This window comes from Diceros bicornis, chromosome 25 (assembly GCF_020826845.1).
Source record: "Diceros bicornis minor isolate mBicDic1 chromosome 25, mDicBic1.mat.cur, whole genome shotgun sequence".
Taxonomy (NCBI): domain Eukaryota; kingdom Metazoa; phylum Chordata; class Mammalia; order Perissodactyla; family Rhinocerotidae; genus Diceros; species Diceros bicornis.
This window is the reverse complement of record NC_080764.1, coordinates 28875923-28894171: the sequence shown is the minus strand read 5'-3', so window position 1 is coordinate 28894171 and position 18249 is coordinate 28875923. Positions and strand designations below refer to the sequence as shown.

At 40.8% G+C, this 18249-nt stretch overlaps 1 protein-coding gene across 2 annotated transcripts in view; it reads right to left on the bottom strand.

Annotated features, from left to right (window-relative positions):
• The window catches only part of EEA1 (early endosome antigen 1), a 133759-nt gene extending 129953 nt beyond the window's left edge, over window positions 1-3806 (bottom strand). For both annotated transcript variants that reach the window (XM_058568670.1, XM_058568671.1), the window contains exon 1: window positions 3698-3806. In XM_058568670.1, coding sequence (XP_058424653.1) covers window positions 3698-3721 — 24 coding nt within the window. In that variant the 5' untranslated portion in view covers window positions 3722-3806. The remainder of the gene's footprint in view (window positions 1-3697) is intronic.
• Window positions 3807-18249: the final 14443 nt, after the last annotated feature.

The window sequence follows — 18249 nt, the reverse complement described above, 5'->3', positions numbered from 1 at the left end:
CTAGCACATAGCAACTGTTATAAATATTTGTTTATTGAAGGTAAATATGCCAAGGAAGGAGGTCGAGCAGAAAGAATGAACTCATTCCCATCTCTTGAGTCTTTACTTATACTGTAATTCATACCTAGAGTGAAACTAAAACTTCTCCTAATCACACACATTCTTCAAAACCCCATCTCATGTCCATTTTCTCCAAGACTGCCGGCTCACACAGGTTCATTTCTGATCCTTCCTTGTGTGTACTACTACAGCCTTCATTGTCTATATCACGGACTTTGGCACTTAATCATATATGTTCCTTCAGGGAGAAGTCAGGTCTCATATTTTTCCTGTATCTTCCACAGTGACTAGCACAGTGCTAACCACATCAGTTGAGTAGAGGGACAAAAGGGCAACAAAGTGCCAGAAAAAGGGAAATGGATCGGGAGTTGGGAAAATTTGGATCTAGTCTCAGTTCTGACATCCACTAACTGTGTTACCTTAGATAAATCATTTAATCTCTTTCTGTTTCTCCTTTCACATTTTGAAATGAGAAAGATAGACTTGTTGACCATAAAGGAGGACTCCTCTTTCTACAATTCTAGAATAATTAAATCCATTTTTTCTTTAGCAATACTATTGAAATATACCAGTAAAAGGAAATCTAATACACTAATGTTAAAACACAGTAAGTTCCTTAAGCAAGAAATGGCAGCAAAGTTTACAAACTGCCAAAAGTGCTAAATGCTGATCAACTTTCTGGCCATCAAGCACTTTAAATTCACATTTCTCTTCAAAGGACTACTAAGCAAAATAGTCAATACATACATATTGGAGCTACCTCACTTTTTTTTTTTTCAGACCCTTTCAAGCCTCAAAGACACATCTTTTAGAGTAAGCTAAAGGAAAAAAAGAAGAAGAAGAAGAAGAACCAGAAGAAACTAAATTTTCTGTAAAGTACCCTGGGACCTTATTGATGATGCTCAAAGACTCTAAATTATAATTGATTATAAGCACATCGTGTTTCTTCTTTCAAAAGCGCTATTTAAAGGACACTATTCAGAAGAAAATTATAACAGTTAAAATGAAAAGGTCATCTAAAAACAGAATGTTAAAGGAATGCAATATAATTTCTAAGCATGGAGACCATTTCAAACAAATCTCTAAATCAGCAACTTTAGTTTTCATCTTATATCTTAATACCACTACTGAGAAATAAGATTATCAGGGTGGGGTAAAATAAAATGGTTGCCATGTTACATAATTTAAAAATTCCAGTTATACTCATTAGTAAACACCACCTGTGGAGTTAATAAAATATATATTCTAGGTTCTAAACTAGTAATACAAATCACAAGATTTCTTTAAGGCTTTTATCAAAATGCCCCTATTAGATGGTAAGCATTAAGACTGACCCATCTACAAGATAAAAGATAAACTACTCCGAAGGGACTCTCATGATCTGGTCTGTAGCTACCTCTGCAGCATCATCTCCCACCAATCCCTGCACATTATTTCACTTCCTAAACCAATCCCTGATATTACCTGCCCCTTTTATGACTCCAGGCCTTGGTATTTGCTGTCCCCTCTGCCCTTCCCTCTTTTGAGCAGCAAATATGCCCTCCTCCCTAAAGCTTTTCCTGATTGCGCCAACACCCGCCCCACAAAGGGGCTCCCAGGCACTCTTCATTCTTCTACTACATAGCACTGTAATTACTTTTAAATGTCCACTTCTTCAGCCAGGCTGAGTTCTAAAGGGAGGACTTAACTGTTTCCCAGACCCTAGCATAATACCTGGCATTTACTGACACTCAATATAAGGACACTGAAGAAAAGAAACTTAAGTAGTTAACTGTGAGCAACACTTCAAACTCTCCTATAAAAGAGTATATACATAGAACACAGCGGTTCCCAGCCAGGGGCAATTTTGCCCCAAAGGGACATTTGGTAAAGTGTGGAGATACTTTTGGTGGTCACAACAGGAAGGAGATTTGGGGGGTACTACTGGCATCTAGTGGGTAGAAGCCAGGAATGCTGCTAAACATCTTACAATGCACAGGACAGTCTCCCACAACAAAGAGTTACCCAGTCACAAATGTTAACAGTACCATGGTTGAGGAACTCAGTTGTCAACTGACTTAGTCATATGTAATGATTCCATATCACATCTCGGCAATAACCAGAATAAATTCCAATTTTGGAATTTCAACTGAAACTTCTGTAACAGTTGACGTGTATGCATGTGCCAACATTAAAAATGATCTTTATATAATCTAAATGCTTAACAATCTTAAACTAAGAATACTGGAAAGCATCCCATATTTCTGAAAACTAATTTGTAACTACCAGAAGCTAATCTTAAGTCAGTAAACACTTTATTTGTCAACTTTAAAGCAAACCACAGGCAAACTATTTTTCACTTGTGGAACTATGACAGAAACGCAATCTGACGCATGAGGTAATCAGTTCCTCCAAGTCCAATAAAAGAACAATCTCTAAGTAATGCAAGTAAATCATGCACAGATGTCTTTCCTGTTGAACACAGGAACTGATGGCAGAGCAAAGGGCATGCCCCTGCTACTGCCAAAAACACTGGCTTATCAAGATTTCAAAAAATTCTGACAAAACCACTGCAAAACGTCGTCAAATGTCAATAGAGGTGGCAGATACAGAAGTTAACTATTTCTCCCCGATCCGTGACCACGTTGCACACGACTTGAACACTTCACAAAGCAATGCAGATCAAGAACACTCCCTCTCTGTATAGGAGATGACTCAACTCCCTCTGGCACAGTCCTTGGCTGAATACTACAAATCCACTCATTTCTTCTGTCCTGTAAACTAGTTATCAGTCCCAAAAAAGGAAGGAAAAAATAAAAGATACCCATAACAAAAACTGAGCACAGTACCTCTTATAGGAAAAGAGATTTTAAGTGTTATTCTAGGAACTGATTCCTCAATAATACAGCTTTCCGAAGCTCTGATCTTTACATCTTAAGGATTTTCCAGATTTCAAACAGAGACAGCACTGGCAGAAAGTGAAGGAGTAAGTCTACACCACTGGATAAAGCTCACTGCAGACTTATTCCTGGACAGCTCAAAAAAGGTACTGGGCTGGGAGGGAGACACGCATTTTTAACTGGAAAAAAGAAAAAAAGTTTCCAACAGTGAGTAATATCTTCCTCCCCAGCTGACTTCGCCAGTAAGTGTCGGAAGCCGGGCTGGGCCGACGCCAGGCCAGGGCTCGCCACCTGACCCTCCGATATTGTCCAGACGCGAAAGCGAAGCCGAGCGTGGCAGGTGCGTGTCGTGTACACTCGGGGGACCCGGAGGGCGGGGGAAGAGCGAGGCCAGCCTCCCCGACCTCCCCCCGGGCGTCTCCACCCGGCAGGCGGCACCAACTCTCCGTCCACACGGCGTTCCAGGATCCGGGAGGACGCCGCGCACCACACCCTCGTGGCGGCCCCGCGCGGGAGCGGGAGCGGGGCGCCGGACCTGGGCGCGCGGGGCCGCGGGGGACTCGGCGCCCGCCCCCGGCTCCGGCCTGCCGCCCCGCCCGCCCTCCCCGCCCCCCAGACGGACGGCCGAGGCCTAACCGGCTCCCGGGCTGTGGGGCCTAGAGAAGGAGGCGCCCGCGCCGCCGCGCCTGCCCCTCCGCGCGGCCCTGGCTCGGGCTCTCCCGCTCACGTGCCGCTGGAGAGGCGGTTTCCTCTCTTACCCTCTGTAAAATCCTCCTCAGCATGGTTTACACACCGCCCGGCGCCGCCGCCGGGACTCTCCGGACCCTCCGCGGGGCACTGATACTCGGGGCTGCGCGGCCGGGAGGGACTGGGCCGGGAGGCGCCGGGGAGGAGGTCCGGGCGAAGCGGTGGCGGCGGCCGCTCGGGCAGCCCCGACTTCTCCACAGGCGGCAACAGGGAGCGCGCGAGCGAGCAACGAGGCAGCTAGCGAGCGCCCGCCCGCCCGCCGGGCCACCCCCGTAACTGACAGCTGGGCGGGCCCTCCGCCGCCGCCCCGCCCTCCCGGCCTGTCCATCCGCGGCAGGCGGGGCTGGAAGGGACCAGGCCAGGGCCTGCGACCAATCGCAAGCGGCGGCGGCGTGGGCGGCTGCGTGACGGACAGGCGGCAGGACGCTGGCGCCGCCGCTCCTTTCGGCGGGCGGGGTGGACGCCGCGGCCGCCGAGCGCACGCCCGCGCTCCGTCAGAGGCCGCGCCCGCGCGCAGACCGCGTGCCCGAAGAAGGGCGACGTGGGGAGCCCTGGGGCCCCGCATGGGGGGGGTCCCTGACCGCAACCGGAGGAGGGGCTCCGGGGCTGGTACCTGCGACGGCACCTCAGACAGCTCCATAAAATTTGTCAGTGGGACCCGGGCCCTGACCAAGCCTAGGCTGGATCCTCATTTCTGCTGGAAGCGCTTAGCCCCTGAGTGGAAGCAAAGGAGAGAACCACAGACTCGATTAACCGGTCTGTTGGGCTGGTCTCCCCTTGTCCAACCCCTGGTTTCTTTTCCCTACTCGCTTCTTGCTTCTAATTTCAGCCAAAGAGAAAGTAAAGAATCAGAAGAAAAGGTGGGAAGAAACTGGAATTTAAGTTGCAAGGGAAGTTTGGGGTTGTCCTTTTTGAACCATAGTAACGATATTTAAAGGACTGATGTGGCTAACATGTTGCACTTTCTCTTTCTAAAGAGCATTCTTGGCCCATTCCCCTAAGGAATTTTAAATCCTATTCCGGTCATAGATAGATGAAGTGAATCGACATGAATGCATCTGTTTCATAGATTAAGAAAAAATAATGAGGTCACAGATAAACAGCTTGCCAAATCAAGGGCGTTGGACTTGGAACTGTCTTCCAGGCACGATGTCATTATTTAAACTGAAAAATCACAGCTCTCGACTCCTACCATTCTGCTAATATTCTCAAGCTAAGAGGCTGGACTTCCACCCTGGGAAGAGAAGAGAAGCCTTTAATATTATTTAAATAGGGAAGGAGAGGGAATAATGCAGTTAACCTTGTTGGGGGAGAACAAACCCTGAAGTCTATCAAGCAATGAATGGAGTGCTTATTGGAAAGTACTTCCAGATCTTTTAAAAAGATGCAGCAAAATGTAAAAGTGTTTTGTAAAGTGTAAGTCATCATATAATGTAATATGTTGTTTCTATCCCAAGCATATTCTGTTTTTTACTTGGTGTGTCTTTGTCTACAGGGCAGCAAAAGAGTCATGCCTATAACTAATACATTATTAATCACTATTGATAATAGTGCACTTAAATACTTCCAGGCAGACATAGCAAAGTACACACTTTTTCGTCTTTCCAGACACAAGGTGCTTTATTTTCAGACAACATGGGAAATATTTTCACTGACATAGGGTGATAAAACTGTGTGATATAATACGTGTATATTTGATCTCTGCCCCCAGTTCTTGACACAGAGCTTCTCAAACCCTTGTAATTTCCTGAGGGATAGGGTACTAGGAGCATCTTTTGTTCTAATATTTGATCTTCGACCCTGGTTCCTGACACCAGAGCTTCTAAGACCTTGGAATCACCAGAGTGATGAGAGTGTCTTTTTGTATGCTGATGAGATGACTGGGTGTTGGGGTCTCTAGATAGCTTGAGGATGCGGGCTGATCTCCAGAAAGACCAAGGCATGATTAGAAGGTTAGAACTTTCAGGCCCACCCCCAACCACCTCCAGGGAGGAAAGGGGGGCTGAAAGTGTTCGTCACCAGTGGCTAATGATTTAATCAATCATGCTTATATAGTGGAACCTCCATAAAAACCCTAAACAATGAGGTTTGGAGAACTCTTGGTCCTGGGAGGTCCAGGACACATCCAGGTCCTGGTAGGATGATGTGCCCAGAGAAAACAGGAAAGCTCTACACCCCTTCCCCCATACCTTGCCCTGTGCATCCCTTCCATTTGGCTGTTCCTGAGTTGTATCCTTTATAATCAACCAGTAATAGTAAGTAAAGCGTCCTGAGTTTTGTGAGCCATTATAGCAAAATTATCAAACCTGAGGAGGGTGTTGTGGGAACCCCCAATTTATAGCCAGTTGCTCTGAAGTACAGGTGGCAACCTGGGACTTGTGACTGGTATCTGAAGTGGGGTCAGTCTTGTGGGACTGAGCCCTTAACCTGTGGGGTCTGCCCTGACTTCGGGTAGTTAGTGCCAGAATTGGACTGAATTGCAGGACTCCCAGTTGGTGTCCAGAGAATCGGAGAATTGCTTGGTGTAGAATAACACCCCACACGTTTGGTGTCAGAAGTGTTGTAAACAGAGTAAAGAAACAGTTTTTTCCATTTAAAGTGACATTTATTTCTCTTTTTTGTTTGTTTTTCAAAAATTAATTTAGTTTAAAGCTGCTTATGAATGTCACATGCTTAGGCCTTCTATACTGGAAGTGTCCTGTGGAATCTTGTGACTGATAGAATAGACTTTCATCTACTGCTTAGATAGATGTCTTATTCAGAAGTTTGTGTGCTCCCCTACAGCTTATGATAACTCCATCACTGGAATAATACACCAGAGAACCTAATTACTCCAAAAGAAAATAAGCAGTGGGTGAGACATAATCATGTAAGAATATCCCTCACTAATTTAGCAGCTTCCCACACATGATAGTTCTGCTACCCCATCTGGCCACTAATTTCTATCCATTCAGCTCTCTTACATTAATATTCCATCAATTCTTTGACTCCATCAAGACCTCCAGTCCACTGGCCCCTCTTACTTTCTTAGTATCAGCCATTTCCCACGCATCCTTATTTCCATCAAAACTCAGCCTAAAGTCCATTATCCAACTTTATAACTCCCTTCCCTTGCAAATATGCTTAACTTCACCTCTCTCTTCCTCCACTGTTTTCATCTAGGAGAACCCATACCCAACTATCCACCTGCTCTGTGCTGCACAGGAGCAGCTGAATATCACTAGAGATACCCATATACAGCTGCGACTGTTGGGCTCATTTTACTTTAATAGCCACAGATCTCAAACAGGCAGTCAAGACCATCCAGCAGCGGTCCTGTTACACTTTCCTCCTGTCTTCTTTCTCTAGATCCCCCAAATGGCTTTCACACCTATAGGTATGTCACTGTCTTACCTGGCATTTTATTCTTAACTCACTCCAATTGAGCCTCCTTCTCACCTATTCCAATGAAACTGCTTGTGTTAAGATCACTAATGACCTACATGTTGCCTAATCCAGTGACAACTTGATTGTTTTGACTTTATATGACCCTCATTTACATTGAAAACAGTTGACCACTCTCTCCTTGAATTATTTTATTCTCTTGGCTTCCTTGGCAATACACTTTCTGGTTTTCTCCTCAATGACCATTCCTTCTCAGATTCTGGTGACTTCTCTACTGTATATCTTCATGTTCAAGTGCCCCCTACTCTGTCCGAGAGACCCTCTTGTTTATGTGTCACTCACAGGCTAGAGGTGATCTCAACTACTCTCTTGGCTTTAAATTTCATCAAATTTCATCGGTTTGCCCAAGACTCCCAAGTCTATATCTCCAGCCCCCACCTCTCCCCAGATTTCCAGACTGATATAACAAACCATCTACTTCCTATTTCTTCTTGGATGTCTAATGAGCGTCTCAAACTTAACATGGCCCAAACAAAACTGTTTCATTTTTGTCTTCAAAACTGCTTCTTCCCCTGTTTTCCTGTCACCGTATGTACTACTACCAGGTGCTTAGTTGGGTCAAACCAAAAATCTTGGAGTTATCTTTTTTTTTTTTTTTTTTTGGTGAGGAAGATCAGCCCTGAGCTAACATCCAATGCCAATCCTCTTCTTTTTTCTGAGGAAGATTGGCCCTGGGCTAACATCCGTGCTCATCTTCCTCTACTTTATATGGGTCGCCGCCACAGCATGGCCTGACAAGTGGTGCATTGGTGCGCACCTGGGATCCAAACCTGCGAACCCTCGGGTCACCACAGCAGGGCGCACGCACTTAACCGCTACGCCACTGGGCCGGCCCCTGGAGTTATCTTTGATTTGTTTCTTTATCTCATCACTTTCCCGTCCTCCAGCCAATCCATCAGGAAATCCTGACAGGTCTATCTCCAAAACATATCCTAAATCTGCCACTTCTCTCCATTATCACCTTAGTCTACAGCACCTCCATCTCCTATCGAGACTACTATAAGTCTCCTGGTGTGTCTCCCTGCTTTACCTTTGGCTTCTCTGTAATCCATTCACTACACAGCATCTAGGAACAACTTTATAGATGTAAATCAAATAATGTCACTACCTCCTTGTTTGTAGTTTTCCATCACCATCACAATACAATCCAAATACCTTCTCCAAATACTCTGTCAAGCTGGCCCTGCCTGCTTCTCTGCCTTCCACTTATAACACTGCCCCCTTGGCTCGCTATGCCCCAGCCTCCCTGAACTTTTATTCCTCAATTGCATAATGTTTATTCCTGCCTTTGCACCAATCAGTTTCTATTTAGGAAATGCCTCACCCTGAGATTTTGTGGTTAATTTCATGGTATTCGTATTGCACCTTAAAAGTCGCCTCCTCAGAGATATGTTCAAGGATCACCTCATCTAAAGTGGTCTCCACTCTTTTTTACTGCTATCAACCATTTTAATTCTCTGCAGAGCAGAGAAAATACTATTTCTGACTTTTCTTGTTTGTCTATTTATGTCTCTCCAACAAAAATGTATGTTCTTTGAGTGCAAGGACCTTGTCTCTTGTTCACTGCTATATCCCCAATGATTAAAACAGTGTTCAACCCATGGTTAGCACAAAATAAATATTTGTTGAATGAAGAAAGGAAGGAAGGAAAAAAATGAGGAAGAGGAAGGAAGGAAGGGAGGAAGGGAGGGAGGGAGGGAGGGAGGGAGGGAGGGAGGAAGGAAAGAGGGAGAGATAGAGAGAAGAAAGAAAATTAAATTTCAGAACAGTTGTTGGTTACTTACTTACTTACTGGGTAAACCCTCCAAAACATGTACCCTCTTTTTCCCCTGACTATGATGATTTTAAACATACCTGCAGGGGGCCGGCCCGGTGGCGCAGCAGTTAAGTGCATGCGCTCTGCTTTGGCGGCCCTGGGTTCACAGGTTCGGATCCCAGGCGCGCACTGATGCACCGCTTGTCAGGCCATGCTGTGACAGCTTCCCATATGAAGTAGAGGAGGATGGGCATGGATGTTAGCTCAGGGCCAATCTTCCTCAGCAAAAAAAAAAAAAAAAAACTGCAAATTCTTTGACCCACTTTTACCACCCAAAGGTAGAATCTAATTCTCCTTCCCTGAAGGAGTGAGGAATGAGAGATGATAAACCTGCACCCAGGTTAACAGCCAGAGGACCATTATTACCTCCCTCCCATAATTCTCAATGGGTTACCAGACAGTCTTATGGTTTCTATTACATATAATTTATTTGCTAGTGATCCCCAAATCTCCATTCCAACTCTCTCTTCTAAATACGAAACCCGAATATCCAACAGCCTACTGAACAAATCCACTTCGATATCCCACAGAACCCTCAAGCTCAATTCGAAATGTCTGCACTCTAAACTGACTCATCATCTGCCTCTTCTGCCCACCCTTCACGCACTCCCCTCTGAGCTCCTGGGTTCCTGTTCAGTGCTGGCCCACCGTGCCCAAGCTAGAAATCTCAGTGTCATCTTTGTTCCCTTTTTATTTCTGCCTCTATTTAATTAATCACCAGGTTCTATAAATTCTACCTCACTTTGCCCCATTTTTCAAGTCACTCCATTCTGACCTCAGTTGCCAACTCATCTCTGATTTTAGTCCTACATCCCTCTAATTCATTCTCCACACTGCAGCCCAGTGACCTTTCTAAAGCACAAATCTGATCATCGTTACTCCCTTGCTTAAAATTCCTCACTAGTTCCCCATCATTTTGAGGATAAGAACCCAAACTCTTTACTGTGGCTTACAAAGCCTTCACGTGCCCTCGCTCCAGCTCTATCTTTATCTATTGACACTATTTTCTTTGCACTGTACTTCAGGCATGCTGAATTATTGCAGTTTTCTGGCTCATCACAGTCTCTCCCCTACTTCTGGGTCATTACATATCTATTCCATATTCCTGGAATATTCCCTACATTGATCCTCCTTCTGTCTGTCTAATTCCTACTTATCCCCAACTCTCACCCTCCACCCCAAACTAAACTACATGGCCTGTGTGTGCCACCATTTTGTACTCAATCCTATGATAGGACAGAAGAGACTTTGAGTCACAGACTCAAAACACTCTAGGCTACATGACGAATTTGTCCCTAAGATGCATCATTCAACTACCTCCTCTTGTTCTGAATACAGACTCCAAAAAATTTTCAATTATAATTGGCTTCCCAGGTAGTTTTATCTTTAAAGAGTAAATGCACTGGTCCTGTTGATTCAAGCATAACAGTCCACATGAATATTTTATTGCCCATTGTAAATTAATAAAATGACATTTCAATCCTGTAGGAGTGGATAATATGAGTTTGCCAAGAGAAGACTTTATTTTCAATGTGCTAACGAAAATTCAAGTTTTGAGCCTGCAAAGCAAAGATTCAGAGCTTGTACCACAGTGAATTTACCAGTGTAAATGAACTTCCTTAGGTCTTTTGACAGCTAGCCAGCTGGCCTCCCTAGGTGGCATAATTAGAATGATGAGTTGTATAGAATTTAGACCTACTGCACTTCTATCTCCCCTTATGATTTGATAAAAACTCAGTGCTAGAAGATTCCGGAGGCTCTAATTCAAACAGTACATTACCTAAGCCCATGGATTGCTTAGAATAGTCTGAAAATCTAAAGTAAGAGTAGTGTAGTCAGGTCTCAAATGAATGGTCCTTTGTGAAATACTAAGTCTTGCCACCTCAGAGGTGGTAGCATGAGTGAGGAATGAGAGATGATACGTACTTCACTTAAAATAATTATTATTAATAGTTAAATTATTATTGTGTAAAAAATATTCTGAGTGGAAAAGTTTCTCTCTCTCTCTTTCTCTCTCTGTCTCTCTCTCTCCTTCTCCTCTATATCTATCTGTACTAAGAAAAGTGTTTTGTCTGTTAAGGGAGAAAAAATCTACCTGATAACTCAGGGCAATCACCTCACTCATGTTATCACTTCTAAATGATATTAAAATATATTTAATATCAGGGTCGGCCCCGTGGCTTAGCAGTTAAGTGCATGCACTCCGCTGCTGGCGGCCTGGGTTCAGATCCCGGGCGCGCACTGACGCACCGCTACTCTGGCCATGCTGAGGCCACGTCCCACATACAGCAACTAGAAGGATGTGCAGCTATGACATACAACTATCTACTGGGGCTTTGGGGGAAAACATAAATAAATAAAATTATAAAAATAAATAAATAAATAAATAAAATATATTTAATATCAGCATTTGCAAGAGTACATAAAAAATAACACATGGTACACCTTTTTAAAATGTTTTAAGGACAGTGCTTGTTACAAGTTAGTTGGCTAGAAATGGGATTGAAAAATGTGTTTTATTTGACAGATTCTGGTTAATATATAAAATGGACAAAAAACAAGCAAGCAAACAAATTAATCTGGGAAGAAAATTAAAGAACAACTTTGAGAAAATACAGTCTCCCTCCTTTCCCTTTTATCTTGTAGGGGAGGAAAAACTTTTCCTCTACCTTCTTAGCTTCTACTTGGGGAGGTGCAAATTAAACTAAAAAAAGACAGATTAACAGGAGAAAAGGCACACAATTTTTTTTTTTTTGGTGAGGAAGATTAGCCCTGAGCTAACATCTGTTGCCAATCCTCCTCTTTTTGCTGAGGAAGATGGGCACTGAGCTAACATCTGTGCCCATCTGCCTCCATTTTATGTGGGACGCCTGTCACAGCATGGCTTGATAAGCGGTGCATAGGTCCACACCCAGGATCTGAACCTGCAAACCCCGGGCCGCTGAAGCGGACTGTGTGAACTTAACCACTACACCACCAGGCCAGCCCCAGCATACAATTTTTATTGATGTTAATATTTATACCTGCATAAGGACTTCACACAAAATGTGAAAAAAAAACAAAGAAGTGGGGAGGTTGGGGGCTTATGTATCATTTTAACAAAGGGTGATACACTTGAAGTGACTAGACAAAGGAAAGGGGTTGAGGTTTCCAGGTCAGATAAATTGTGGGAAAGTGACTAGGAAATATATGGGGGGAACTAATGGGGGATAAGAGTTATTTTAGTAAGGTTTATTTATGCAGACTCATCTCAGCACCAGCTCTCTATCTCCAGTGTGATAAATTAATTAAACAAGGAAGCCATTAGACTGAGGTGGTTCTAATACCTTAGCAGCCTCTGTAAGCAACCAAAACCTAAACCTGAAGTGCCTCCAGGTTAAGAGATCAAAAGCTAAGGACAACCAATCACAAACAGCAAAGACTTTTCCAAATAAGGCAAATGCTTAAGCTGTAGCCAATCAAATAATGTCCTTGTTTTGCTTCTGCACTTTCTCTACAAGTCTTTCTCCTAGATGCTGTTGGTGGAGCACTGCTGACCACTTCTGGTTTGGCATTGCCAGATTCAAAAGGATTTTTGTTCAAATAAACTCTCAAAAATTGTAATATGCCTCAGTTTATCTTTTAACACTATCTATATTTTTAAAACGTTCTCATAACATTTCATCCCGTATAACTGTATGGTCTTTATAATTTCCACTTCTAATGCCTAATATTCCATCAACATTAAAATATTAAAACTCAACACACTAAGGGTTTTTTAAATCTCCATTGTATTATTTTTTTAATATATATATTAAAAATATATATTTTTTAGTTTTTTTGTTTGCTCATTAAAGATGTTTGACAAATCAGAATTATATAAACCACATTCTATATGTAAATATATAATTTTCAAAAAGTTAAAAACCATGACTCTCATAGCACATATATAAAGAGTCAAAGAGCTGTTACCTCATTAATGAGAGAGCCGGCAGGATAATAAAGCCAGTAGAATGGGGCATAGGACAGACAAAATTATTTATAGTCACCGAGAGAAAAAAATGCTGGAATAAAATTACTAAATTACATAAAAATTGGTTAATGCCCCCTAGGGCAATAAAACTAATCTTTGGGTTGTAATCTCTTACATCAGACACAAATCATGTGTGCATCTCTATGGGACAAAGGTTATTTGCATTGTTATCACACAAGGATTATTTGCATTGATCATTGTCTGTTTTTTACAATTTTCTATCTACTCTTACAGAGTCATTTTGACTCTTTATCACTATCATACTACATGTTTTACATATTTACCTTGTTTTATTGTCTGCTCCCTCCATTAGAATATAAAGCCAGAGCATTTTCTCCCTTTTGTACATTGCAGTATCTCCAATACCTAAAGCAGTGCCTGGCACATAGTAGGTACTCAAAAACATGCGTTGAATGAATAAATGAGTAAAAACAAATAAGGATGTGGTTCATTTTGGCTTTAAGAACACAAGCCACTTGAAGAGGAAACATGTAAAGTAGATAGGCCCAAAGTAAATTAAAAGGTAAATTAACTTGGTTGCTTGAAGGATATACCCAAGTCCTCATATTGGTGCTTGAATAGAGGAAATTTCCTGCCCAACTTTCTGTGGAGAGATTAATAGAAATGACACATGATGAGGTGGAAAAACATGCAGCACCTGTAGAAAATCTGTTAGCCCCTCATTCTCAAGGTGAAAGTGAAGAGGAAACAACTTGTCTGCTCTCTGAGCAGGGTGAGTGGGTGGGTGGGGGAGAATCAAATCAGATTGTGAAATTCACCAAGATAAATCCTACCTCAAGAAGCCACTTGTTATTGAAGGGGACCAGAATATGCTACCCCAAAATTATGCCACTTTGGCATAAGGATTATTTTGAGCTGAACGCAATTAAGAAACAGCAGGTGTGGGCAAAAAGCTCTCTGCCCTCTCCCTATCTGGTAACAGCAGGACGTACAATTCCATTTGTAAAGGTATCTCCCTCTCCTCTACTAGGAAGAGAACAACTCTTAATCCTGGGGCCCCTCATCATTGGACCATCACAGCTCCAGACCCTTACTAGCCCAGAGACTGGCACCTGAGGAATCTGCATGACAAACCTTACAAAATAAATACCCTTAACTTCCATCTTCCTAGAAGCTCTAATCTCTTTTCCTTTGTCTTGTCACTTCTCCACAAATGTATTCGCTTGGTTGAAAATGGTAGATAAGGCTTTGGGTCTGATCCCTCTGGGGCTTTCACTTCATTTCTGTGAGGCCTTTCATATGCATATAAAACAAACCTTCTCCTGTTTATCTGTCTTTTTTTCAGTTCAATTTGCAGGGCCCCAGCTACTGAAGGTGGAGGAAAAAGATTTCCTCCCCTACATTTTCCAGCTACTTAACCTCCCTTGCTGGCATCTTTGAAAATTGGGTCATATTTTTGACATGATATTTTTAAAGCTATCACCTAAGTAGTCTTAAATCACTGAATCAATGATATATTAACTCAATTCAGTCCAAACCTTTTGATAATTAGACAAAAAGAAGGAATTTATTGAGATAAATCCAAGTTGACAATCTTTTATGTAAAAACTTGCTGTCTCAGAGACTTACTTCATACCATAATGAGAAAATTTAGCTCTTAAATGGTTCCTTGTATCCTCAAAAATACGAGAGAGTATTTTATTTAGTCTTTAGCATAGAAACTTGTTATCGTAGAATCCAATCTCTAGTCTAGAGGCATCTGCTAAAGTAAGGTAGTAACACCCACAACTTTTAAAATGTTAATATTTTTATGATATGATTTCATTTTTAATTGTTACAACACACTCATGAGCTGTATCTCAGGGATTGGAGAACTTTCTTGTAAAGGACCAGATAATAAATATTTTAGGCTTTGCAGGTCACATAGTCTCTGTTGCAACTCCTCAACTCTCCTATTGTAGTGTGAAACAGCCGTAGACTATACCTAAACAAATGGACACGCCTGTGTTCTAATAAAACTTTATTTATGGACACCAAAATTAGAATTTCATATAGTTTTCATGTGTCATAAATATTCTTCTTTTGTTTTTTTCAACTATTAAACATGTAAAAACAATTCTTAGTTTGTGACTGTACAAAAACAGACAGCAGACAAGATCTGGACCCTGGGCTATAGTTTGCCAATACCTAGTATATACAATGTATATATAAAGTTCCAAGAAAATGTAGAGTGAACATCCACTGAAGTCTTTTGTGTTCCCCCACCCCAAACACATCTCACCTATGTATTTTTACTTATTCCCTTTCTTTTCTTTATAACTTTACTATATATGTAAGTATTCCTTAACAAAACATATATTTTTAGTTTTGCCTGCTTTTTACCTCTATATCAATGGAATTATACTATATCTAATCTCTTGTTTTCTGCTCTAATTTAAGAGTTTTTGATTCAAATATGTTGATGTGTATAGATGCAGTGCGTTAATTTTTTCTCCTGTGTAATATGCAATTGGATAATTATACCACAAAATCAATTTTATAGGTCCACATTTGAGTTTTTTTCAACTTTTTGCTATTACAAACAATGCTGCTATGAACATTCTTGTCTGTGTCTCCTGATGTTTATGTAAAAGAGTTTCTATAAGACATGTGCCTAGGAGTGGAATTGCTGGGGTGTAAGGTATGCATATCTACAACTTCATTAGATAATGCCAAATTATTTTCCAAAGTAGTTATTTCTATTTATGCTTCCACTAGCAGTGTAAATAAATTCTCTTTGCTCTATATCTTTACTGGTACTTGATACTATTATAAAGATATTTTAATTTTTTACCCATAAGTTGTTTTGAAATGGTATTTCAATGTGTGTTTGTATTTGTGTGTGCCTGTGTGTATGTGTGTGCTCATGCATGTGTAACAGTTAATGAACCTTCTGATGTGATCTCAGACCACCATCCAGGACACACACTCTCTTAATTTCCTTAACTCTTGTGCTAATGGACTTTGTCTTCACCATGACTGACTGCTTTAGTTGCTTTTCCTTCTCCAGAACTTTCCAGTAGCCCAGTTGCACCAAATCAATGATGGGGCAATTCCCATCTTCTTTTGGCAGCATTTTACCTTTGTTTGCTCACTGATCAAATTACAAAGGTCATTGAGGTTGACAGTTGGGCACAGGGGTGATGATCCCTCAAACCAATTTTCCCGAAGTAACCTGGCGGTTTTTGTCACGATTGATCCTGTGAGGAGGCAAGACACCAGCATTACCATGACCCCCTGGTGCTTCCAGTGCTCGCCAATGTCACTGTGGCTTCCAAGGCCCCAAGGAATCCAAATCTTCCTAATTTGGATGGCATATCTAGAACCAGATCAAAGGAGGATCAGTGTGGTTTCAGTTTGCATTTCCCAGGGAGGTTGAGCACTTTTTCATATTTTATTTGACGTTTGAGTTTCTTCTTCTGTAAAATTCCTGTTTATGTCTTTTGCCCATTTCCATATTCTGGATATTAGTATTTTCTCTCTCATGTGTGCTTTACATATCTTCTCCCAGATTGTGGCTTGTGTTTTCACTCTCTATATTTTATTTTTTAATAAATGATCTTCTTAATTTTAATGAATTTAAATTTATTATTTTCCTTTGTGTGTTTGAGAAATCTTTTTCTATGCTGATGTCATAAAAATATTATACTATCTTCTAAAAGTTGTAAGGCTTTGTCTTCCACATTTTAGTTCTTAATCCATCTGAAATTGCTTTTATGCATGGTATAAACTAGAAATCCAATTTTCAGGTTTTTTTCCATATGGAGAACCAGTTATATCTGTACCATTTTTTGAATAGTACCTACTTCCTCCCACTGCTGTGCATTTCCAGCTCTGTCAGGTATCTGGTTTTTATATAAACATATATGTAATTTAGCTAGGTGGTTTTCTATGCTATTATATTGGTCTATTTGTCTATTTATCGCCTGTTTCACATTATCTTAATTACTATAGCTTTGTAATAAGTCTTGTTATCAGTTTGTTCTTGCTTTAGTCTAACTTTTAGGCTTAGCCCTTTGCTTTTCATATAAATTTTAGAAACATTTTGACAAATTCCACAAAAAAAAATCCTGTTGAGATTTTAATTGAAATTGATTTGAATCAATCTCATCAATTTGGGGAGAAGTAAATCTTCAAATTATTGAATCCTCCAATCTATAAACATGTTTTGTCTCTCCACTTATTTAGATCCTCTTTAATATCACTCAGTAAAGTCTTCCACTTTACTACAAAAGGGTCTTACACATCTTTGGTTAAAATTATTCCTAGATATATTTCTGTTGCATTTTCTAACTGCAGCTGCTGTATCAAAATGTAATTAACCTTTTATATCTTGAACTTAAGTCTAGTGATCTGTTAAACTCTATTTTATTTCCAATAATAAATTAAGGTATACATTTGTGTTTTCTTTGTAAGCTGTCATTTCCTCTTTGAATAATGACAGTTTTTAAAAATTTATTTCTAGTCATTATTTCTTTACCTTGTGGATTGCTTTGGATAACACTTCCATTGCAATGTTATATAGGAGCAGTAATAACAAGCATCCTGGTCTTGTTCCTGATGTTAAAAGTATGACTCTAACATTTCACCATTAAAATGTATTGTTTGCTCTGTGCCTTTTTTTTGGTACTTATTATTAGGTTGAGATTGCTTTCTAAATGATGAATTACTACTGAATTTTGTTAAATGTTTTTCTCTATATCTATTGAGGTGATCATATTGCCTTTACTCTTTTAACGTAGTGAATCACACTGTTTGATTTTCTAATGTTGAACCAACTCTGTGTCCCTATAATGAATTCAACTTGGCAAAGCTGTATGGTCTTTTTCTATGTCTTACGGTATTCAGTTTGCCAATATTTTTTTTAGGATTTTGGCATCTATGTTCATAAGTGAGAGGGCCTATAAATTGCATTTCTGACACTGAACTTGTCTGTTTTTGATATCACCATTGTACCCAAACCCAGCGTTTCTCCCCATTTTCTACTCCTTGAAAGTGTGTTAGAACTCACCTGTAAAATTGTCTGGGCTTAGTGGATTTTCTTGTATGCAAGGGAATATTTTAAAATACTGATTCAATTTTTTATGATTTTAAGAATTTTTCCTAAATTTGTTCACTTGTGCATTCTCTCCTTTTAACTTCCGTTTATCATCATTTCCCTTTTTCCACTATCTTTGGTTTTATTCTTTTGTTCTCTCTTCTAATCTCTTTGATTTGAAGCTTAGCTCATTAACTCTTAGGTACATTTTTCTTTCTAATATAAGCACTGAAAACTATGCATTTTCCTTTAA